Source organism: Pteropus medius, unplaced genomic scaffold, assembly GCF_902729225.1.
Source record: "Pteropus medius unplaced genomic scaffold, Ma_sr-lr_union100, whole genome shotgun sequence".
NCBI lineage: Eukaryota > Metazoa > Chordata > Mammalia > Chiroptera > Pteropodidae > Pteropus > Pteropus medius.
In genome coordinates this window covers 2884312-2909277 of record NW_024353787.1, presented here as the reverse complement: position 1 = coordinate 2909277, position 24966 = coordinate 2884312, and the positions used below count along the sequence as shown (strand labels likewise).

Genomic DNA, 24966 nt, shown 5'->3' with positions numbered 1-24966 from the left:
TCTACTAAGCTGTGGTCTGAGCACTGCCTGCTTTTTTTTTAACACCTTTCTTCTGCTTTCTTAGTTCTCATTCCCCTTAGCATTCCTCTCATTTCCCCTTCTTTAGTCCTTGTCCCAGCTTCTCAGGAAGGGAGGGTTGGGTTTGGGGAAAAAGTAAGATGGAGTGACTGCAGAGACTGGAACATGCTTGAAAGCCAGCCAGTGCTGTTACACAGCCTGTACCTGTTAGTGTAACGATCACATGCGGTCCACACAGGGTCAGTTACACTGAGATGCACTCGACAGGCCCACACTCATCAGCCTAGGCCCTGTGGCTTCAGAAACATCTCGAGCCCTTCTCAGGTGGAACTCATGCCCAACCCCAGCCCCGGGCAACTCTCTCTGTCTGGCCAGATTGTGTCTCCAGCTTCCTCAGACCCTTGCTAGGTGCTGAGAGTTAACAGCCTGGGGAAGCCTGAGGTAAATGGGCATCCGCAGAGGTGGAATCCAGAAGCAAGACTGTGATGGCCCCTACCAACACACACACACACACACACACACACACACACACACGCACTGACACACGCGTGCATATGAGCCGGTGGGCTTGAGTCTGCAGCTCACAAATTTCTACCACATTCACGATCACCGATCTCGTCTGTTCTCTGGGTAAGGTGGTTAGGGAAAAGACGGATACAGACAAGGAAGCTGAGGTTGAGGAATGGTGGTGCTTTGCTCAAAGGCAAAGAAGCAATAGAGCCAAGATGCAAACCTAGGGACCCTAGGTCTAAGCCTCGAATCCTTTCCGTTTCACCGCAACTGGGATTCTTGGAGCCAAGAAGAAGACCGAGACCTTCCGGGGTTGAGTTCACGCCCCGCCTCCTGCTACCCACCCCAGGGGGTCGCGCCAAAGCCACGCCTCCCCTTGAGCAGCCGCTGGGGAGGAGGGAAAAGCAGCCACAGCGTGTCTCTTTAATGCGCGCCCCCGAAGGCCCGGCGCGCCCCCGCCACTATAACTGGAGTGCATGGAGCAGGCTGCGCTCAGAGGAAGGAGGGCGGGCGCTAGGCACCCGTTGACTGACTTTTCCAAGTGCTATTAGCGCCCATCCGTCCCACATCCCGCCCCTATGGACTCGCCCGGGGGGACCCATAGTTGAGAACCCGACGCCTGCTGGGCTCCCGGCTGGGTTGAACCCCGCCGCAGCCAAGTGACCCCTGCGGGCTGGGCAGGCTCCCGCACCTCTTCCCGCAGCGCTGGCCGTCGGGCAAGGGCTTCCTGGCCGCCCCACGCTACCCGCCCCACGCTACCCGCCCCATGCTGGTGCACACTTACTCCCCCATGGTGAGTAGTCTCGGGTCCGGGGGCGCGGGGACATCAGGAAGCCTGAGTCGTGGACCTTTCGAACCTCCTCCTCCAATGAGATCTCGGAGGGAGGGGGCCACAGGGAGTCCGCGAGCTGAAAATGGTGCGCACAGAACACCGCTGTCTCCAGCCCGAGGCTCCTGCGCCCGCGGGTCACTCAGAGATAGACCTCGGGCACTGGGAAGCGGGTAGGACGGCAGCTGGACTCTCGCGAGCTGTCCAGGAGGAGGGTCCTTTTGGGCTGGGCTCCTTTCAGCCGCCGGTGGGTCGCCTAACGCGCCCCTCTCCTTCCCCAGGAGCGCCCCGACGGGCTGGGCGCAGCGGCTGGCGGGGCCCGCCTGTCATCTCTGCCCCAAGCCGCCTACGGACCGGCACCGCCGCTCTGCCACACGCCGGCCGCCGCCGCTGCCGCCGACTTCCAGCCGCCCTACTTCCCGCCGCCCTACCCGCAGCCGCCGCTGCCCTACGGCCAGGCGCCCGACGCCGCCGCCGCCTTTCCCCACCTGGCCGGCGACCCGTACGGCGGCCTGGCGCCCCTGGCACAGCCGCAGCCTCCACAGGCCGCCTGGGCTGCGCCTCGCGCCGCCACCCGCGCGCACGATGACCCACCCAGCCTGCTGGCGCCACCCGCCCGCGCCCTGGGCCTCGACCCGCGCCGCGACTACGCCGCCGCTGTGCCCAGGCTCCTGCACAGCTTGGCCGACGGCGCGCACGGTCTAGCCGACGCGCCCCTCGGCCTCCCCGGGCTGGCGGCGCCGCCGGGCCTGGAGGATCTGCAGGTGAGGCCCGAACGTTCTGGGATGGGCCAGGAACGACCGCGGTGATTTAGGACTCTGGCTGGAGACAGAGTGACGAATGCAGGAACTCGACTTTTTCCCAACCTGCCACTTCTCACTCGTGACTCCGAGGATGTGTCCCACGACCTAGGTTAGATGCTCCCTGGCCATTAAGGCGTCCTGGCACTGAGTCCGTGCGCGGTGCCTGGATGGCAGCAAACCTCAGCGGGATAAATGGGCAGGGTCTAAGGCACTTCTCTCCCTCACCGCTGGGCCACGTAGGGCATTTGTGCCCAGTCCCAGGCTGTTGGGGCAGCCTGTGTCTGGAGCGAAGAGAGGCAGAGGAGTTGCCGGTCTACGGTTTTCAATTCCCTTATTGCACGGTGAGGTACCCAGGGCCCAGATCGGCTGCACAAAAGGTGCGGAGCCTCGGCGAATCCTGGTCCCGCCCGTCGCCGCCCCAGGCAACGGTGGTGCGCGTTGGGTGGAGCAGACAGGACAGAGACCAGGGACAGACAGGAAGGGCTGGGAGAGCGACAGGAGACTAGATCCACAAGCGCCCTTACCACCCCGCTCCTATTTGCAGGCCATGGATGAGCCAGGAATGAGTCTTCTGGACCAGTCCGTGATCAAGAAAGGTAAGGAATGGCGTGTATCTGCCAGGGCAGAACCGGGCGAGATGGTGCAGGCCCTGGGCGCACAGATCAATTTCTTCTCCATGGAGCGTGCCTTGTGCATCGCCCGGCTCGGTAGCCGCCTGCACTCTTCCTTGCCCGGTAGAGGGGCAGTGAAGGCTGGGGATCCTGGTCGGTGCTTGGGCAGCTGCCCTCGTTGGTGAGTTGGCCTCAGAGCCTGCGGCCTGGGATGGTCCCGAGTCCATCAGGGCTCACTAGGCTGCCCGGGCCAGCCAAGCCGCTCAGGGACCAGGCCTCTCCCTACTGAGGAAAGGGCACTCTTGTGGATCTGGAGTTCATTTGCAGAACGAGTTAAACCACTTCCCTGTTTCCTAAGAGGTGGGAATGTGGGTGCTGTTCCCACGGATTTTGTTAAATGAGTTCCACTTTACAGAGCCTTACCATGTGCTAGCCTGACAAGCAGTTTCTGCCCCTTCCTTTCCAGCCTTGGGGACCTTGCGTTTCCCTGGAGAATTTTCTCTCCAAGCGGGAGCCTCCTTCGCATTTAGGATTAGTGGAGCTGGTGCGTGAATATCCTGTTAGGCCCTGTGCAGGACGGTGGGGGCCCACCTGCTCCTGGGTGTCTGTGTGAGTTCCGGGTCTTGTGCATGTCTGTGTGTTCCTTTGCTAAGTGTCTTTCTGGTATTTTGTGTTTCTGTTGCTGTGAGTGTGTGTGACACGTTTCTATTATGTTGGTGTACATTTCTGTGTTTTGGGGGGGTCTCTCTGTGTGTGAGGGCCTTCGTTGTGCCCCAGGATTTGTCCTTTGGTACTGATGATCCCTAAGCATGTGAAGGTTGCTCCTGTGTATTTTGGGGGTCGGGGGTGTTTGTGCCTTTGCAAACAGAGATTTAAGACCTGCCCTAGAGTGGATTTTCTAGCCTGAAGACTGAATTCTGGCTGTGCCAGGGAAAGGTGAGAAAAAGAGAGACAGAGACAGAGAGAGAGATTCCGAGGGGTCCAGACGTTGGGCAGGCAGGCTCCTTAGATTTGGGGCGGGTGCGCAGGAGGAATTCGGAGGCGCAGACAAGCCCTCGGTGCCTGGGGCAGGCGTGGCTCCTGTGGGATTTGGCTCCAATTGCTTTTTTTTCAACAGTGAATTCAAGCCCGGGCTCTGTTTTCGCTCCACGTGTTCCCAGGGGAGTGGGGGTGGAGGTGTGCAGTTCAGAACCCAGCTCTTTGGGGTCGGCACTGCGTTTGGCTTAGTGGACTTTTTTGAACCCATGGGAAGGAAAAGCAGTTGGCAAAGAGCCTGCAACTGAGATGTATCCACCGAGAGATGTGATCATGGTCTCAATCTCCAGTTTCTGACTCCTGCCAGGACCCCAGGGGCTGGGGAGCCTAGGCTCACTGACTCCATGACCCTTTGGGGGAAGCAAGTCCCCTCCCTGCATTTGGGGACCTCTGCCCTGGGGAAGGGTGGAAAGATCACCTGGGGCTCTGAGTACCTTAAACCCCAATCCCCAAATCAGAGCCAGGACAGGAGACTGGTTACTAGGAGGGACTGGAATTGCCCCAAGCTGGTTTCTCTTAAGGGACATCAATTTCTGTAATTTCCAGATCCTGAATGTGCTCCAGAATCCCCAAAGGTGGTCCCAAGGAACACACCTGAGTGAGGCCAGGACTGCCGGGAGTGCTGCCCACTAGCTCCCTGGGGGGCAGATGTGGGTGCGGGTGCGGTGCGTCGCGGGTGCGGTGTGTCGCGGGCGCGGGCTCGCACACCAGTTGGATCACGGTGTCAGCCTGTTGGTACCCGAGTGCAGCGAGGTGAAGCGCCGGCGATCTGAGCTGGGGACTGCGCCCTGGACACCCTACCCTAGACATCAAGTCAAAGCCCAGAGCGCTGCGGAAAAGGTGGGGGATGAGAGCCGGTGGCTCCCTGCGGAAGGAAGCGCCTGGTTCCCGAGCCTAGAGCCTGGCCTTCTGCTGGCGCGACAGGCCTGTAGGGAGGAGAGCGGGTAATGCCGGAGCTTTCAGGCTTTGCAAACGCGGAAGCAGAGCTGATCGCCGGAGGTCTCGACCTATGGGATGCATGGTGGACGACCGAGTGGAGCCTTTGTGGCTAAGCAGGTGGCCCAGCTGGAGCCCTGCTGGACTCTGGCCCCTCGCGGGCCGTGAATTAGCACCCTTCTTCACTCTCAGGCCCTTTAGAAGGCATCAGGAGCCCATGTCGAGTCCTGAAGCCCTCTGGCACCTGCCGGGGGCTGTGAGGAAACACCATTCGAGCCCAGGCCCTAGAATTCTGGAAAGTCACTCACTCTTGCCTATCTGAAACATCCAATTCCTCCAGCTCCTCCTGGCCCTAGAGGGAGGGGTGGCTGTGTCCCCTGCGGTTGGAATCCTGATTGCGAATAGCAGGCAGCCCAAGGCCTATCCCAGAAGCATCCTTCCTACCTCCGGATGCTGCCAGGAAGGAGAGCCTGGAAGTTCTCTGAGCCCAGAACTCTTGTCCTGGAGGGGAAGGGAGTACCCTGCCCCACAACACTCTTCCAGGCCCGCCACCGCTTGCAGCCACGGTGTGGGTCAGGGGATGGCAGATGGGACCCACGCGGACCTGAGAGGAAGCAGGAGCCTCTTATTTTTTTTTTTTTTTTTTTTTTTTTGCCCACATTTGTTACCTCCAGTTTTGCGACCTGCCCAAGGAGCACAGAAAGCAGGCGGAACTGATTGGGGAGACAGACCTGGACAGGAATAGTTTCCAGCGGACAGAGGCAGCGAGTGGGTCTGTACATGTCCTGGTGGGAGCTCAGAAGAGGAGCTGAGAGAGCACCTGAGGTTGGGAGGCTTCCTGGAGAAGAGACCTTAGAAAGCAGCTCCATAGGCGCTCAAGGGGTGTTTGTTGAATGAATGATTGATGGATGGGTTTTGAAGTCTCATTGCATTGGGAGAGGGGGTGTAGAAAGGGTCTAGCTGCTTTCGCCACACTAGGTCCAGCATGTGCAAATGCCCTCACCTGTGGCAAAGCCTGGCAGGTTAAAAATGTTCCTGGGTTTCAGGTTAAACAGTCACATCTGGAAGAGTGTTTTGGGGATGAGAACTGAGATGCCCCTCCTTCCCTTGGAGGAGAGTGGGTTACCTTGTTGTGGGCAGGGAATCCCTCTCTGCTGGGCTCTGCCTCCAGTCTCAGAGCTTCTGGGGGGCGGGGGGAGGGTGGCGCTGATGTGAATCGCCATCCTCTCCTCTGCTGGAGAAGGAAAAGGGAGATGGGAGGGTCTGGGCTTTCAAGTGAATCTTCAAGCAGGGCCAGGCCTAGGGTGAGGTATTTGCCTTCGAGGCAAGATTTGGATAAATAATATATCCAAAAATATATATCTTAATGTGATATTTTAAAATAAAAAATAATGCAAAAAATCCATGATAAAAAATATATCAAAATTTTACGTAAAGACCGATCTGATCCTGTATTCTCACACCCCTGCCTCACTTGCCTCCCATGCAGGTCACTGTCTGCCCCATAAAGAGACGGAGCAGTGCCTATGCAGATAGAGTTGAAGGGTACCCGAGGGCAACAGAGAGCAGGGGAGTGAAGGGTAGGAGCTATATTTCAAAGAAAGCTGCTGTTAGTGAGAAGGAAACTGAACCAGCAGGCCCCACTGGGGGAGATGTGGAGACTCCAGTGGTCTGGGAAGGGGGTCACTATCCCTCCTGGGTACCTTCCCGGTGCTGTTCCCCAACCCCCAAGGCTTTAGACCAGTTGTACTCTAAGTGTGATCTAAGGAGCCATGTGCATCAGAATCCCATGGGGGGACTTGTTTGAAAATGCAGATTTCCTAGGCACCACCCTACATCTACTGAAGGAGAATCCCTGGAATGCCCTGGAGCACCCTGGAACTTGCGTTTTTAACGGATTTATAGAAGTAACATTTACATACTCAAATTCACCCATTGTTAAGACTATAATTTAATAATTTTTAGTAAATTTATAGAGTTGCATAATCAGAACCACAATCCATTTTAAGACATTTCCATCACCTCCCCAAAACTCCTTCATTCCCATTTGTAGTTAATCCCCCTTCCCACTCCAAGCCTTAGGCAACCACTGATCTGCTTTCTGTTTATAAATTTGCATATTCTGGATATGTTGTATAAATGGAATATATAAATATTCAGACTTTCACATCTAGCTTCTTTTACTTAGCAAAATGTTTCAGGGTTCATCCATGTTGTAGCATGTATCAGTAGTTCATTTTGTTTTTTTATTGTTGAGTAGTACTCCATTGTATGATGTAACACATTTTGTTTATTCATTCATCAGTTGGTGGACACTGGGTTGTTTCCACATTTTAGACTATTATGAACAATGCTGCTATGTTCATTCACATACATGTCTTTTGTGTGGACATATGTTTTCATTGCCCTTAGGTAAATTCCTAGGAGTGGAAATGCTGGATTTTATGGTAAATTTGTGTTTATTTTTTAAAGAAAATGCCTACCTGTTTTCTAAAGCAGCTGTTCTACTTTACATTCCCACTAGCAATGTGTGAGGGTTCCAGTTTCTCCATATCCACACCAACACTTGACAGGTCTATCATTTTTGTTACGACCTTCCTAGTTGTATCTCAGTATAGTTTTAATTTGCATTTCCTTAATGACTAATGATGTTGAGCACGTTTTTCATGTGCTTATTAGCCATTCACATATCATTTCTAGTAAAATGTCTATCTACATATTTTGATGATTTTCTAATTAGGTTATCTTATTAGTGAGTTATAAGTTCTTTATATATTCTGGATACACATCCTTAATCAGGTATGATTTGACAAAATTGTCTTCAAGTTTGATTGTCTTTTTATTTTCTTAATAGTGTCTTTTGAGGTATAAAAGTTTCAAATTTTGATGAAGTTAAATTTATCATTTTTTTTTATGGATCATGTTTTTGATATTGTAGCTAGGAACTCTTTGTCCAACCCAGGGTCACCAAGATTTTCCTTCTATGTTTTCTTCTAGAAGGAATTCCAATCTTACCAGTTTCCTGGGAGAGTCTGTTGTATACGCTCCAGATTCAGTGGTCAGACCATATATCTACCCCCTATAGATAGAGTGTGTGAGAGTCTTGTCTAACAGGTTGAATAACTGGGAGCTTTTGTATCTGTAGGAGCACATAGTATATGTGAATGGCTTCTGCTTGTGTGACCAGGGGGATGCCATAAGTAGACCACTTTAGCTTCAAGAGTCACTGTGGTTTGGAAGACAAACACCAGTGTCCCTGCTTTGCAATCTGTGCTAGCTTAATTTCCATCTCCATGACTGTCCCTTCCCCAGGCTACCTGCTTCCCTTACCTTGAGTTCCATCCCTCTTACCATTTTTGAGGGAAGAGGCCCTGAGGAAAAGGGGAAGGACAAATGGGGAAAACAAAAAACCCTCTCATTCATATACACAAACACGTGTACACCTGTCACTTACCCATACTCAGCTGCACCTATGTTTGCATAAATCTGGGATACACTATATTTAAATTTATCGACAGGAGCAAAAACACTTGCAGATATCCCTATGCATGCTGCCACATTCCTGCAACACTCAAGGAGGGCAGAGACTGTCTGTGTGTATAGCTGGGGCTCAGTATTTGCTGAGTAAGTGTGCACATGCACAATCTCACCCTCATTATTCTATGACAGAGCATACAATTTTTGTGTAGTCATTTTCGTGACACACATATGCTCACCTTGTCTCTGTCTGCACACATACAAATAGCCTCACGCAGCTTTGGTCCTTCCCTCTCACACAGCCTGGCCTCAGGGGGCCCCAGGTTGTAATAGAAGTTGGACAGAAGAGGCTGCTGGAGGAGAGAAGAAATCTCTGTTCCTCTGACCGCTCCCTCTGGCTAGGAGTCATGGGAGGGAGGACAGTCTTTTTATTTTTAATTTAATTGTCGTTTTATTTTTTAAGTCAATTGTAAGGTATAATTGACATACAATATAGTTCACTCTCTTTTTAGATGTACATTTCTATGAATTTTGATAACTGTAAACATATATATAGTCATATAACCATGAAAACAATTAAGATATAGAATAGTTCTATCACGCCCAAAAAATCTCCTCAAGGCAGAAAGACACGGGTAAAAACGAAACTCATGCGCAGGCCTGGGAGACACAGAGTGGGAGGCAGGGATGGCTTCTGCTGCTTGTCCAGTGTCAGTGTATCTGTGAGTCAGGACATCCTTGCTCCTTGCTCTGGGGGAGGGCTGGGTTTAGGGTAAGGTGAGTGAAGCAGGGTTGTGCAAGAGCAAGATCAGAGCCTGTGGCTGATTAAAATTTGGTATTTTGTCATCATGGAGTTTTTCATTGATTTTTATTTTTTAATATTTTATTAAAATACTATTTATCTTGATTACTGAGGGGTTTGTTGTTGTTGTTGTTGTTGTTGTTGTTGTTGTTGTTGTTGTTGGGTTTTTTGGTGCCTCCTTAAATTTTGCACCCAAGGCAAGTGCTTCACTAGCCTCACTCTACTTTCGGTCCTGTTCTGGGGACAGGGAACCGGTCTGGGGAAGGGTGTGTGTGCTGGTCATTCTCTCCACACCCCCACACCTCCACTTCTCCCACTCAACCCCCTTCCATGACCTGAATGGGGACCCAGGGAGAAAGGGCAGTTTCACTATTAGGTGCTAACAAAGGAATGAGGCTGCCCAGTGCCACCCCACCCCCCAAATCTGGACTGTGGGCCATTACTCTTTTTCTCATTTCAGGTTTCAAGGGCCCTTGCTTCACTCATTTATTCCACATTCACTGACACCCACTTGTGCGAAGACTCTGCCCTCAAGGCACTCCTAGTTGGTGGGGAAGATGGAGTTGGAAGCAGATGTGAAGGTTCAGTGTGTAAGGACAATGACGGAGGGTGAGAGGGAGCTGGGAGGGGGGGCCCAGGAAGCTTTGCACCTGGGATGGTACCTAAATGAGGCTTGAGAAGGAGGGAGCTCAGTGAAGTGGACAAGGGCCCCTGAAACAGGCAGCGAGCAGTAAAGGGGGCTCACAGAGCTCACATGCCCAGGCGGCGCTTCACACGTGGTCTGTTTGGTCAGCACTGGGTTTTTAAACATTTGGATCCGTTGCCAATGTTTAAAAACAGAGAGATTTCACACAGAAATCCAGAATCCTTGTCTCCCCAGGAAAAAAAAAAGAAAAAACAGGAGTTCTGACAATGTCGGTGTGTCCTGCATGATAACACCCAGTGAGTAGTGGCTTTACACAGGCCAGTGCCAGTCACCAGTCCCCCACGTCCTTCGGATTTATGTCTCCTGTTGTGCTCTGCCTGCTTTGAAGTCTAGAGCTGTGCTGTTGTTGTTCACTGGGGGAGCCACTAGCCACCTGGAGCTATTGGGCACTTGAAATGTGGCCAGTCTGAATTAAGATGGGCTGTAAGCATAAAAATACATTGAATTTTGAAGAATAAGTACAAGAAAAGTATGTAAAATAGCTCATTAGTAATTTTTAAAATGTCGATTATGTTTCAGTGATATTGGGATAAATAAAATATTAAAATTAACCTTACATGTTTCTTTTTACTTTTTTTTAAAATGGGACTATGAGAAAAATGGAAATTTACATCTGTGGCTTGCAGTATATTCCTAGTGGTCAGTGTGGGTCCAGAGGCTAAAGGACAAATGGGGGACGAGGCAAGAGGGGTGGGCACAGCCAAACCACAGGGAGGAGAAGGGAGGGCATGATGATGATTAAGGATGTGAACTTTGGAGCCCACGACTGGAGGTCGAGACCCTTTTCTACTCCTTATTGCTGTGCCATCTTAACCTGTTTGAAGTTTTAGTTTCTTCATTTTGAAATGGGGCTGGATAATAGACCCACTCCACAGAGCTATTGACGTAAAGCACTTGATATATATATATAGTCGGCACTCCCCGAAGGAGAGGCGATATTCCATCCAGCTCTGAAGCTGGAATGTGGTTCTCAGGGAACTGACCAGGCACTGACTGGTTTTAGGCTGGGGAGTGATACAGATGTTTCAGAAAGATCCCTCTGGAGCAAGGCAGGGAGACCAGAGCAGGGGCTGTGCTGACATTCATGTGAGAACTTAGTGAGCTATGTGTGCACACACGTGGGGAAGTAGCTGCATGCAAGGCATGTGGAGAAATGAGGGCCGTAGGACATGGTAATGGATGGATGTGGTGTGAGAGGGCAGTGTGGAGGGCACATCACTGAGGTTTCTGGCTGGGTGACCGGGTGGAGGGTAGGGATGAACATCCAGAGAGGCAGAAGCTGGAGGGGCTCTGCCAGGCCAGGGACAGGGTCAGCCTGCCTTCCTCTGCATTTCCAAGGCCTAGCACAGTTCCTGGCACACAAGTGTTCAGCAAATATTTGCTGAATGGCTGATGAGCTAAGAATGTGCTACCTTTGGGACCATAGTCCAGGGCTTGCGCCTGGTTCCAAATCTATCAGCTGTATAATGTCAGGTATACTACTTCATCAATCTGGGTTTCAGTTTCCTTATCTGTAAAATAAGAATAATAAATGTAGCTCCCTTGTGGGTTGTTCAGAGGATTCAGTGAGGTTGTTGGTGTCAGCACATAGTATAGTGAGTGCTCAGTAACTGTTGGCCCCAGATGCCCACTTGATCTCCCCAACCAACACACACAGAAGGCCTGCCTTATCTACCACTTTTTTGAAAGAAGAGAAGCTCCAGGGAAAACAAATGCCTTAATTATTCTCCCTTTCCCCTGAGGCCGAGCAGGAGGGTGGAGGTTAGACTGCAGGAAGAACTCTTTTTTTAGAGCCACGAGTATCCAAGTGGGTTGTAGAGAATCAGCTTCTCAGATTCCCTTCCCTGCCCTTCATAGATATTAGAAGATAATTAGAGAGCACTTCAGGGAGGGGGCTATTAAGTATGTCTCTTTCTTCCTAGTCTCCTAGAGCATCCCAGAATGACTTGGCAGGAAGGGGCCAGGGATAGAGGCTTAATGGAGCCATAATGTCCTTGTCCCCGGGTTGTGAGAGTCCAAAGCCCCCAGGTCCCTCACTGATCTGGGGGTGGGGAAAACATGGGGATCACAGTGGACAGAGGTGAGCTGGGGACTCCTTGTGACTGTGCAGATCTGTCTACAGAGACCGGGAATCTTGCCTCCAGCTCAGACTCCATTTCCTCTCTGACTGCAGATGCCTAAACTCCAAGGCTCTGTTGAAGCTGTTTGAGTTTTCACAGAGAACTAGCCTGGCTTAGTGAAGGGAACATGGGTTCAAGAGCCAGACAGCCTTGGGTTCAATTTCCACTACCATTAGCTGAGCGAACTTGGGAGAGTCATGTTAACCTTGATGTGCCTCAGTTTCTTCCTTTGTAAAGCATGGATAGTAGAAACTTCCTCTGAATGGTGCTGGGACGTTGAGATGTGGCTGTGTGTGCCCAGGAAGTAGCATGGTGCCCTGAACACAGCTGGTACTTTATCAGTGTGCTCACTCCAGAGCTGGCTAGTGGTCTGTGGTCCGTGGCTCATTGTTCTCTCTCTCTCCCTTGCTCTTGCTTCTGCTCCACAGTCCCCATCCCTTCCAAAGCCAGCAGCCTCTCAGCCCTCTCACTGGCCAAAGACAGCCTGGTTGGCGGCATCACAAACCCCAGTGAGGTCTTCTGCTCCGTGCCAGGCCGGCTCTCACTGCTCAGCTCAACATCCAAGTACAAGGTGACAGTGGGGGAGGTCCAGCGGCGACTCTCGCCTCCTGAGTGCCTCAATGCCTCGCTCCTGGGAGGTGTCCTTCGCAGGTAGGAAGGCCTGCTCACACTCCCTACACAGTGCCTGGGCCAAAATCTGTGGTCATTTCAGATCTTCTTGGTGGATTGGTGAGGGGCCAGCCTCACTCCGGGCCATAGAGCCATCATCTAGCCTCAGATTCCCTGGGGGATTATGCTGCTCTGAGGGCAGGCCCAGGCCCCAAGCAGCAACCCCAGGTCTGTGGGCTTGGGATAGGGGAGTGAAGGAAGAAGCCTGAGCACAAAGAAGGGTTGGAGGGTTCATCCACACTGGGCAGGATAGACAAAGCTGGTCTGGAGAAGAGAGAGTGCCATCTTCACCCCCTCCCCCAGAAAAGGAACCCCAGGACCCAAAGCCTATTCCCTAAGGAGGTCTCTCTGACGTGTATATGTTTAGGTCCTTGGTTATCTTCATAGTTGTATATCTGTTTCTCTTTGTGCATGTCCTTTTGCCTGGGTAGGGTATTTGTGCTTCAGGGCTATGCGTTTTGATGGTTTGAGGATGGTGTGTGCATGTGTGCATGTGTGCGTGTTTGTGTGTATGTGGTGTAAGGGATGGCCAGGAGGATATGTTTCCATGAGTGTGAGTTTCCTGTGTTATTTTTAGTCGATGTGTTGGCTAGAGTGTGTCCTACTCTGTATATATGATCGCATGTCTATCTGGAGCCAGACATATGTATGTTTACATGTCTGTGTCTCTGTGGTGCAGTTGCATTTGTGCAAGTGTTGGAGTATCTCCTTATTCCTGGTTTCTTTGAGCACCCCAGAAGGGCTTGTGTGAATCTGTGTCTGTACAATGTACCTGGGATCCTGACTTAGCGCGAACATGCGTCTCTGTGTCTCTGTGTCCTTATAAGTCCCTGGGTGTCTGAGGCTGTGTGTCTATGCATATGTGTGTCTCTACTGGGGTATGTGTTTATTCTTGGCCCTCAGTGTGTGTTCATCTATGTGTGTGTATCTATGTGTACCTGTGTCTCTTGTGTGTGTCTGCCTGTCCCAGAATCTCTGCGTAAAGGTCTATGTGTATGGCCTAGCTGGCATGCTAAGGTAGAAAAAAGGACCCCAAGTTTTGACCTATACTGTCCCACCCTGGACTGTTCCTGCTGTTGAGAGGATTAGGGAGAAATGAGGGGGGGCCCTGGGGCTGGATGCTAGGCCCTCTGCTCCCATTTTGGCTACAAAGCCAGTGAAGTTAGGAAGAGGTTAGGAAGAGGTTAGAACGAGGCTGAAAGAAGTCCCAGAGTGTCCCCAGGGCCAGGCCCAAGCCTCAGCAGGAGTTGGTGGAGGCAGCAAGGTCACTTAGCCTACATGCTTCTCTCTTGTCTTCATAGTGTGTGTCTGTCTGTCTCTCCCTGTGCATGTGAAGGGCCAAGTCCAAGAATGGGGGCCGGTGCCTGCGGGAACGGCTGGAGAAAATTGGGCTAAACTTGCCAGCTGGCCGTCGCAAGGCGGCCAACGTAACACTGCTGACTTCGCTGGTGGAGGGTAAGTGAGGCCTGAGGGTGGGCATTAGCGTGAGCACGAGGGGACCCGTGTCATTAGTATGACTGTGTGTGACTGCCTCTAATGCAGGAGGGTGTGTTTCGTCATGTATGTTACCTGTGTGTTATGTATAAGTGAGTGGTGTGTGTAATACGTGCATATAGTAGTTATGTGTATGTGTATCGCATGTGTGCATGTGCTTATGCAGTAGATAGAGTGTGTGTGAGCGTGTGTGTGTGTGTGTGCATGGGGGGAAGAGCGGCCAGTGTTTGGATGTGGTAAAAGGATGAAGGTGTGAGAGTCCTTTCCCTGAAAATTGGAGACTCTGGGCTTGGTCATCTCGAGTCAGGCTCTGGGATATGTGGAGGGCTCAGCTCCCACCCCTGAGCTCAGGGCCCATCCCTGGTGGCCCCAAGAGAGGGCAATGAGATTGTGGCAGGAGTGGGGCTAAGGAGAGAAATCAGAGCAAGGCATCTATATAAGCAATAAGAGACAGATGGCCCCTGGCCAGGGGTTCAGAGGTTCAAGGCAGTGCTCCAGGCTCAAAGGTACACCTGGCCACAGTGATGGCTTATCTCTCTACCTCTCCTCTCCCCAGGAGAGGCCATACACCTAGCCCGAGACTTTGGCTACGTCTGTGAGACCGAGTTCCCGGCCAAGGCAGCTGCTGAGTACCTGTGCCGACAGCACGCTGACCCCGGGGAACTGCACAGCCGCAAGAACATGCTTCTGGCCGCAAAGTGAGTGAGAGTGCATGTGTGGGTGCTTTTGGACACCATGGTCAGGCTGTCATGGGTGCCATGAACAGGCACACGTAGGTGCAACGCACAGACACAGACACACACATGGGCACAAGTGGCACCACACATGGCATACCGAGGCTCCATTCTGTGCTGCCAGAGGGCACACAGGGACATATGTGAACATATCTGGATTCTATGAATCAGCAAAAATAGTGTCACAGACAGGCTTACACAGTCTGTGCCACACCCCTGTGGCATCACCAACCCCAGTCTCATCATGGGTCTGAGGTTCTGTGGTCTTACTCCCCTTGCCTGAGCCTTGCCCATCAGCCATTCTGCTCTAGTGACTTCCATCAGGGCACAAATGCCTACCTAGGCCCAGGTTGACTCTCCCTTGTCCTTACTTCACACTTAACCGCTCTGCCAAGTCCCATCAGTGCCACCCTCCCTACCATTCAAATGCTGCCACCTCAACTCTGGCCTCTTGATTTCACTCCTGGGCCTTCGCCCCAGCACCCCACAGTTCCCTCAGACTCTCTGCACATGCACTGACTGATCCCCTGCCCAAGAACCTTCAGTGGCTCCCACTGCTACTGCATTGATTTTCAAACAGATCTGTGGGGACGCCTTGAGGTCTATTTAAAAAACCAGCATTCTAATAAGATTTCATCTTTAGAAAGGATCCCAGAGAGAGAGAGAGAAGGAAAGATTTTTTTTTTAAAAATTGAAAATCACTGATCTGTATGGTAAAGTCCAGATTCCTTTAAGGGCCCCACAATCTACTGGCACAGACTATGCCTATTCCAACTGATCTACTTGCTCTCTCCTGCCCGCTCATCCTCGGGCTTGCTCTTCTGCTTAGAATACTATCCAGTCTCCCCATCTAATGCAAATCACAACCCCATCCTCCCTCCTTTGAGGCTTCTTCAAGTTCTCTAGGCAGAAGTGGAATCACAGACTCCAGGGACTGCCATGACTCATGGGATCTTTGAGGCTGCTCGTATGGTAGCTGGAGAAACATATCTAGGACAGGGCTCATCTCACTTATGAATCAGCTAACTCATCAAGCACTTCCTGGGTCCCAGTCATGTCTAAGGTGCTGACTGGGTTCCATGGTGATATAAAGACACGAGTGATTATTCTGCCTGAGCCATATGCAAGATGCACAAAGAAATGAATAATGGCCGCAGACTGGAGCTACATTCAAATCCCAGCTTAGCCACTTGAGTAGATCATCTAACCTATCCGAAACCAGTTTCTTCCTCACACGATGGGGATGATCATAGCAGTATAGATTTGTTGTGAGGATTAAGTGAGATGATGCACAGTGTGCTTGGCACACGATCTAGACCCCAGTTTATGTTCACTACTAGCTATTATTTCAATTATTCAAGGCAGATTCTGGATTGTTCCCTAATAATTTCAAAGACAAAGCTCTGTGAGGCACTGGGTGTTTGGGATGGGAGTCGGAGTGGGAGAGGGGATCAAGGAGAGTCTCCTGGATAAGGTAGTGGGGCTGGACTTCCAGTGTGTGCAGGACGTCCACAGAAAGAGATCATAGGGTATTGGCATATACTGTTTACCAGCTATGTAATATGGGACAAGTCAGATAATGTCTCTGAACATTAGTTTTCTTCTCTGTAAAATGGGTATGATTATCATTTGCAGATTATTGGCAGGATCAGAAATCATACATATATATAAAATGCCCAGCACATGGTGGGCCCTTCTCTGGGCTCAGAACTTTGTCCTCTAACCTCTGACCCTCTTATCCCCCATCAGGCAGATCTGCAAGGAGTTTGCGGACTTGATGGCTCAGGACCGCTCACCACTGGGCAACAGCCGCCCAGCCCTCATCCTGGAGCCAGGAGTGCAGAGCTGCCTGACACACTTTAGCCTCATCACCCATGGCTTCGGCGGGCCAGCCATCTGTGCTGCCCTCACTGCCTTCCAGAACTACTTGCTGGAGTCACTCAAGGGGCTGGACAAGATGTTTCTAAGCAGTGCGGGCAGTGGGCATGGTGATACCAAGGCTTCGGAGAAGGATGCCAAGCATCATAAATAACCACTTCCCTGCCCCATTTTTAAAGGGCTCCCAAGGCCTGAAACGAGGTCATATAGCTCCTGGGGGCAGCTACATCGGAAAGGATTGAAAGGTGGGGTTGGAGTCAGGCCAGAAAGAGAACATTCTTCCAGAAACCCCTCAGTTAGGGATCTGGGTCGGAAAGGCGAGGGTGTCATCTCTGTGATGGTTTATTGCTAAAGGCCAAGGTGTCTGCCTCGCGTGTGCAATTTTCTGACCCTGGATTGCTGAGAAGTGCTTGGACAGGAAATTGGCATTGAAGAGCCTGGTTCCTGGGGCTGAGCCCCACCCGTTAGGGTGCTCGGGCAGTGGTGGATGCCCCTAGGGTCCAAGGCCTTCTGGTTTTAGTGGTGGCAGGAGAAAAACTTAAAAAAACAGAGATACTACTGAGGAGTTGGTGCCCTTCATCCCAGAATCTCCTACCCCGAGAAAAGGGGTGCTAGTAGGAAGCCCCAGTGTGCTCCTTGGACCCCTCCCACTCTTTGAAAAGTGGGGGGAAGGGGCCCTCAAGGAACAAAGAAGACAAAGCACAAATTTCAGAACTTGAATCCAGGCTGCACTTCACAGTCCTGTTACTGTCTGTCCTATTTATTTATGTGTGTTATAATTAAATTAGAAAGTTTAAAGATGTCTGGCGCAACTTATTTATCTCAATGAGTTGAGGACTCTTGTTGCACTGTTTTCTGCTCATGCACCAAGATGTCCAGCTGGACTGTGATGGAGAGGGTATTTTTGCTCACAAAGGGCTGGTTGGGGGTGGGAGGGAAAAAAGATGTCAGGGACCCTGAGGTTGTCGCTGGGATTTTGTATTTACTGTTATTTCTCTTGACCCTGCAGTTGATGTACCTTTCCCAACTCTCAGATTGCTCTCTCATTTCTCTTAATAAAACCTTTTCATTGGATGTGAAGCCCTCCCTGTCCTTCTTCAGTCCAGGCCTGGATTCACCTCCCAAGAAGCCCTGGGAATTAGGAAGGTTTGGAGTGGTCAGGAGCCTCTAAGGCAGAATCATAGGAGGGGGCTGTGGGCACCTGTGTGAGAGGGGGTGCAGTGCAGATGGTGGGTCTATCTGGCTTGTCAGTGTGGCTTTTAGTTGGGTGTATGTGAAGTGACTCTTGCATGTGTATATTTAGTTGCGTGTGTGTGAAGTGACTCTTGCGTGTGTATATGTGTTATTGTGACTTGGTGGGCCCGTGTGTGAATGTGTCTGGTTGTTAGGCCTATGTGATGTGTTACCATTGGTGGTAGGTTTTTGTGTGTGTGTAAATGATGGTGACCGTGTGCATGCATGTGTGTGTGCGTGTGTGTGTGTGTGTGTGTCTAAAGGCAACACTAATCCAGCACTCTTATCTTCTAGTGGATTTCACTCTTCAGGCATCTTTTCTTTCCTGTATCATCAGTCCCACCCCCTTACTAAATAGTCTACTGGATCATTCCCCAAAGCACACGTATTCTAGGGTCTTACCTTACAAAACAAAATCCTTTCCCCATTTCTTTCCCTTACAGTTTAAGTTTTTGAAAGATTGTTACACCCTTAACTCTACTTCCTCACCTCCAATTTACTCTTCAACCCATTTCAATCTGGCTCCTATCCCCACCAGTCTATGGAAATCCACTCAGCAAGGTCATCAATGGCCACAATGACAAATCCAAAGGCCTTTTTTTTTTTTTTTTAACTTAGCAACATTTGCATTGTTGACCACTTGCTCTTTTCTGAAACACTCTCTTCTCTGTTACTCCCAACTTTTGGTTTCCTGATCTTACTGGTTCTAACTCTGGCTCTTTCTCCACTTGGCCTCTAACTGCTGGCCTTCCTTGGGGCCTTCTCCCTGAACTCCAGGTTTAGATGAACAACTGTCGGTCTGATGTCTCCACTGGATTGTCTAACAGGCATCTCAAACTTATGTCCAAAATGGAGTACTTGAATCAAGTACTCAAATCTTGACCTCCCCTACACTTCCCTTCTCAGTAAATGGCACCACCCTCTACTACCCAGTTGCTCAAGCCAGAAACTGGAAAGTCATATTTGATTCTGTCCCTATACCCAATCCATCAGAAACTCCATCTTCTTCTATCTCCTCTGCCACCACCCTAGTCCCCTGGACCACTGCAAGTCTTCCAACTGGTCTCTTTTTTCAGTGGTGCCCTTTCAAACTAAGGCCCTGCAAGGATCTGGACTTTGCCTACTTCTTCAACCGTATCTTAAAGTATTCTCTTCATACTCCCTTTATTCCAGCTATACTGGTTTCCTTTCTGTCCCTCAAATTACCACTTTATTTTATGCCTCAGGGCCACTGCACTCACTTCTCTTTACCCAGAATACTCTTCCCCCAGTTCTTTGCAGGTGTGCTGGCAGAGACAGATGCTGAGCATTCTCCAGAAGTTAAGGGAACATAGGGTCTAGGCATCATCTCCCAGGGTAAACGTCTAAAAATGTGATTTCTTTTCCCAAGAAGCTTCACTACCTCAACCCATTCATATGAAAGGAGGAATGTAGGAAAGCCTGGAAGTATGCTCTGCTTTAACCAAAGCTTTGGGCCCAGCAAGAGACATTCAACTACTAAAATTATTTTAGTCTATGGAGAGTCGAGAGGATTAAATGAGATAACAGACATATAGCATTTAAACAATGCCCAGCACAGAGTAACGAATCAACAAATGGTTGTAAATATCTCTAAAGTGAACAAGGAAGAAACTAGTTTATCATGATCTAGTTTCTCAGTGCTGGACAACTTTCCCTAAGTTGACCATGCAGTCCTCACCAAGTCCTATACTAGAGATAAGAAAATTATGGCTCAGAGCAACTTGCCAAAGGTCACAGAGTAGTATTCACACAGATCTGATTCACTCGTCCCTTCATTTCCATGGCACTCATGGCTCCTGCAGAGGCTCACAGGCCTGAGCCCAGCGAGGGGAAGCAGATCCTCCCAGCCTTTCAGGCCCCGAGGTTCCGCTCTAGTATAAGGTCAGGATCATAACAGTGCAGAGGCAACAGTATAGTGTGGAGACTATAAGTGGTATAAGAAGCTTCTAATGAGGTCTCAGCATTTAATTTTCTCAATAAGTTTTTTTCCCCCTATAGCAAAATAGTGTTTTAGCCTCTGACTACCTAGGTTTAGTCCTAATAAAAAGTAGATGATAATTAAAGAAAAAATACACATGGGTAATTTGCATGGCTTCTTTTTTGCAAAGCAAGTAGCTGCAAATTAAATGGAGCATATTAGGCTGGGTAATATGATTTTTGAAGTTTATACTCAGTAAAAAAAAAGACTTTCGTATTTTTAACAATCATAGTGCTCCAGGAGAAATAAGGTAAGAGCAGCCTTTGAAAACCTTCCTTCCCGCAAACCTCATGAAGGTGAGGCTGAGCTACGGGCCTTTCTTCTCTCAAACACATACACACACAGGAACTAAACGAGCAGCAGGCATTTAGAAAGGATCCCGACAATGTCCCTCTTCCTCCTGCTTGGGCACAGCTGCTGCTTCAGCTAAAGAACCAAGGCAAGGAGACAACACAAGAAGGACACTGGGCTTTGGACATGAACCAGGATTCAGGCAGAGCAGGCTCAGCCACTGTTGCTCAACTAGCAATGCAGAGAGCTTCTCAAGCTACTTCGGCACCCTCTTCCATCTCTTAGAGGTTCCTTGTCAACCTCCCTAACATCTTTACTGGTCAGGGCTTAGCTTCCCTAATCTGAGGCAAAACAATTGCTCTCTTCTATTCCCTCTCGCCCCAAGCCTGGGAGGAATAAATTGTTTTCTGTCTTAATAACCTGAAAGCAGATGAAAACCAATTAGAAGACCACTCTGAGTAGTGTTTGGCTAGGAGTGTTATAGATTCAGTGCATTCACAGTGTTTTTCAAACTTCAGGAAATCAATTTAGGTCATAGCTGGCATTAAACAAAATCTGGTAGAAAAAAGCATTAGAAAGTATCAGTGCACTGCATCATGACTCAAACACACACATATACATATCTAGGAAGGGAGTTCCATGAAGCAATGCACATAGGTGTGAAGTCTAAATGTTGGCTGAAGCCATATAAATTCAGTTGGATCATGAGCTTTAAGAGGTTAAGGGGAAAGGGAAATTGGGGAGCTAGGGTGGAAGAGGACTATGAAATGCCTAGCATGTCAAACCAAAGAATTGGACTTTATAAGCAATGAGAAACCATGAGAAAGTTTTAAGTGAGGAGAGTTTTAAGGATGATCAAGTTGTCTTATAGAGAGAAAGGACCAAGGAGGGAAGAGATTAAACGTTGAGAAATTAGGAGGCTATTAAAAGTCCAAGAAAGAAATGATAGGGGATAAATCAGAATAATAGGAATGGAGATTATGAAAAGAGATTTAAGAAGTGAAACCACCAGAACTTGGTGACTATGTGAAGGTAGAGAAAGAAGGCAAAGAAAATGATGCCTACCTAAATGCAATGTGGTATCCTAGAACAGAAAAAAGACATAGTGGAAAACTGGTGAAACCTGAATAAAAGCTGGAGTTTAGTTAATACTAATGTACCAAGCAATGTTGGTTTCTCAGTTTTGACAAACGTAGTGTGGCTATGTAAGATGTTAACTTAAGGGGAAACCAGGTGAGGGGTATAAGGAAACTCCATTATCTTCGCAACTTTTCTGTAAAACCAAATTTTTTCCAAAACACATTTATTAAAAGTAAATGATACCTAGGTTTCTGGCTTGGGCACTTGGGAGCCAGGTGGCTCTGATATTCTAACATGGAATGCTGTAGAGGTCTGGAGCAGGGCAGATGGTAAGGCTCAGCATCAGACATGTTGAGTTTAATGTCCCTATGGCTGGAGGATGAGATACTTAGGAATAAGTTGATTTGAGGCTCAGGAAAGAGATCTGGGTTAGAGAAAAGACACTGGGAGTCAGAGTGGGCTGATGGGCTTGTCTAGATTGTCCTGGGGACACTTACGTTCAAAGGCAGAGAACCATTTCATTCCTGGGGAGGCCCAGATGCAGAATAACATGTTTACCAATGATGATATATTTACTGAGCACTTATGCATCCCAGGCCCTGTTCTGTATGCATTACCTCATAGAATCCTCATAACCACCCCCATGGGAAAGGTACAGTTTTGACCATTTTTCAGATGAGAAAATCATGAAGCAGGCCTGCCTATGCTTGGTAGTGGTACTCAACTAGAGCAGTTATCAGAATCACATGTGGAGCTTCAAAAAATAGATGCCTTAGAAAGATTTAGGAATCTAGCCCAAACCTACACATATTTATAGTGGTACTGGAGGTTGAACCAGCTGTGGTCATATGAATCATCTCTTTCCTCTCATTTACCCAATGTGTAACTTTCTTCTTATGGTATAAAGCATTTACCATTGGGGTGCTAAAAAGTGTCTGAGATTAAAATCTGATCAATACTGTTAATACAAATGTTCTGAACTGTAGGTAGTATCCTAGAGATATTTCACTTCAGATAAACCGAAAACCTATCTTTATGTGTTATTAAGAGTAGTACAGAACTGGATAAAGTAGGGCTTACCTTACTATTGGAAATGTTAGAAATGCAATCTCAGGCCACACCTCAAACACCCAGAAACTACAGGGGTAGGACCCAGTAGGCTGTGTTCCAGTAAGCTCTCCAGAGGATTGGGATGTATGCAAAAGTGTGAGCGCCAGTGCTCCAAAGAAACTTCAATTCAGTGGTCCTCCATCATGTCTGAAGATGAGAATTACTTGCGAACCTTTAAAAAATACTGTGTCCCAAACCTACTCAGCTGGAATCTGGAAGTGAGTGCAGCCTTATTTTTAAAAGGCGACGAGTGTGTATACACACATGCACATTTTATACATGAATAGCATATCTTTTAAAGGACAAATAACAAATCAGTAGCTGAAGTTCCCTCTGGGAAGAGAAGCAGGTGATCAAATTATAGGAACAAGAGAAACATTTCTTACCATGTATCTTTCACATTTTTCACTAAGTGCATGTATTACCTATTCACATTAATTTTTAAAATTTTAAGCTTACGGGCAAAAAGAACCACTGCTTTAGCGGGAATTAGACATGAGCAAGCTAGCTTTATGAAAGAGCTGAACGGGAAGAAAGCTGGGTGGTGAAATAGAATGTAGGGCTGTGGGCAGAAGAAAGACAGTCCTGGCAGATAATCCTCCCTCCATCTCCCTCCTGAGGTGATGTCAGGTAAACTGAGACTCAAACTAGAAAGTTCAATTTATTCATATTCAGTTTTATTCTGAATTAAGCATCTATCAAGAGTGCACGTCAAAAGAGTAGAAAATTAAGGAGCCCATCAAAAAAAGTTCCCTGGCAAGTGGCAGAGAGTGCATAATGTTAGGAACCCCGTTTAGGGAAAGAAATGTTGTCCAGGTCATGGATGCCATTTTTGTCGATGATTCGAACACTGAAGGTTGGCAGATTCAGGATGAAGCGTTTCTGGAGCTGCAGAGAGACATGGAGGAAATCAGTGATCAAATATTCACTCAGCACCAACTATGGGCCAGGCTCTGTTTGAGGCACTGGGCACAAAAGCAGATAAAAATCCCTGCTTTTGTGGAGCTTACATCCTATTGGAAACCGTCGGTACTAGGACAATAAGGAAAGCTCAAACTGCAGCTAAAGGCTGACTGGAAGGTAGTGAGAACTGGGAGATGCAGCTGGGAGCTTGTCTCTGGTCAGTCAGCTGATGAAAAATGAGACACTCCAATGCTCTATTTCCCACAGTCTGCTACCAATTAGACTGGTAAACACAGACTTCTCTTTTAAAGTGGTTCAAGGTAATAAGCCAACAAAAGATTGCCCTAGGAATAAGCTTTGGACCAAAGCGAGGTGCTCCTAGGTCCCAACGATTTGCTCCAGTCACTCTCCCACGTTAGAAGGACTGTGTGATTGTGTATGTGTGTAGCTGGTGGTGTGGTGGGAAGGACTGTCAGCAAAACTGCTCTTGGAACAACCCCTGCTTCTGTCTTCTCCAATATAAGCTGCCCTGTCATTAAAGTAACATCTCTGCGCTCTCGTTGACTCCCTGCTTGAGAGGGTGTTCCGAAGGAGCTGTGGTCTACATGCGTGGAAGCAGACAGCCCCACAAACCTGGCTGGAGATTACTAAGGAAGAGGCTGGAGGAAATCTTTGCTTCTGTGGCTACCCTTCCTGGATGCCTCACTTATACTCCAGAGAGAAGGCACAAAGCTCCCTACCTGCTCCTTTAGGAGCATATCCTGGAAATGTCCACCTCTCCAGGCCTAAGCCCTCCCACCTTTGACGTTCCCTGTCTCCTCCCAGCTCCTTTACTGCTGAGGACTGAGCAGCAACAACCCACTCACTTCCAGAGACTTCTCTGGCTGACACTTATGTTCAGAAACAAGCTCCAAGATCAAGAAAAGGTGACCATAAGAAAATATGGGTTTCTAAAATGATCATCTTTTGGATCTATGAGGAATAACCTCAAAGCACTTGCATTCCAGTGGCTTCTTCCTGGCAGCCCCTTGCAATACTTGGGGCTGCCAGACTAATACGGCCTCTCAGCTAAATGGTTAAGAAAAGCACATGAGTTTATTTTCAGCTTCTGCTTTGGAAAGGGGATTTACAAACAAGAGGAAAAAGGGGGCACTGTGGACTGAAAATGACGGGCCTGTGTAGAGGTAAACTGACATTACGTCCAAAGCTCCCCCTGCTCTCATCCTCCTACTCTCTGACTAGACCATAAATTCAAGTTAATCCTTAGGCCACAAGAACAATAAAAGGATAAAAAAAGGCTAAGGGAGCTTTCTTTTCCTCCTCACCCTCAAATCATACCCCAAAGCCTCTGACTTTTAGTAGTACTAGAATGGGTGGGGTCCATGTTCTTGGCCTCATAAACTAAAGGATTCTCTCCCCTTCCACCTGAAGCTTCCTAGTTGCTTTCTATAGCCTCCTGAATTCTCAGGGGAGGCTTTCTCTCCTGGACTCATGTACTGTTAAGGTAACAGACAGTATGGCAACTCTAGGTGTCACAAGAATATAGCAGGTATAAAGTCTAGGGCAGCAGTTCTTAAAGTATGGCCCAGTTACCACCTGCAGCAAAATCACCTGATGGAACTGATGGTTAAAATATCTTAAGGCTCTACATCAGAACATGTGAATCAGAAGGCAGCAGGGAGGCGGGTGCTGAATATGTTTTTGGTTTTTAAACAAGAATCAGATGAT

General features: G+C 49.0%; 2 protein-coding genes across 2 annotated transcripts in view; one reads left to right on the top strand and one right to left on the bottom strand.

Annotated features, from left to right (window-relative positions):
• Window positions 1–1022: 1022 nt before the first annotated feature.
• TFAP2E (transcription factor AP-2 epsilon) lies at window positions 1023–17420 on the top strand. Its single transcript, XM_039850956.1, has 7 exons — window positions 1023–1321; window positions 1639–2121; window positions 2705–2756; window positions 12276–12498; window positions 13853–13971; window positions 14567–14708; window positions 16494–17420. Exons 1-7 carry the CDS (start codon window positions 1295–1297, stop codon window positions 16774–16776), a joined length of 1329 nt encoding a protein of 442 aa, XP_039706890.1. The 5' UTR covers window positions 1023–1294; the 3' UTR covers window positions 16777–17420.
• Window positions 17421–22990: 5570 nt separating this feature from the next.
• The window catches only part of PSMB2 (proteasome 20S subunit beta 2), a 28081-nt gene continuing 26105 nt past the window's right edge, over window positions 22991–24966 (bottom strand). Inside the window, exon 6 of the mRNA XM_039850957.1 lies at window positions 22991–23223. Within this exon, the coding sequence (XP_039706891.1) occupies window positions 23116–23223 (108 nt within the window). The 3' untranslated portion in view covers window positions 22991–23115. The remainder of the gene's footprint in view (window positions 23224–24966) is intronic.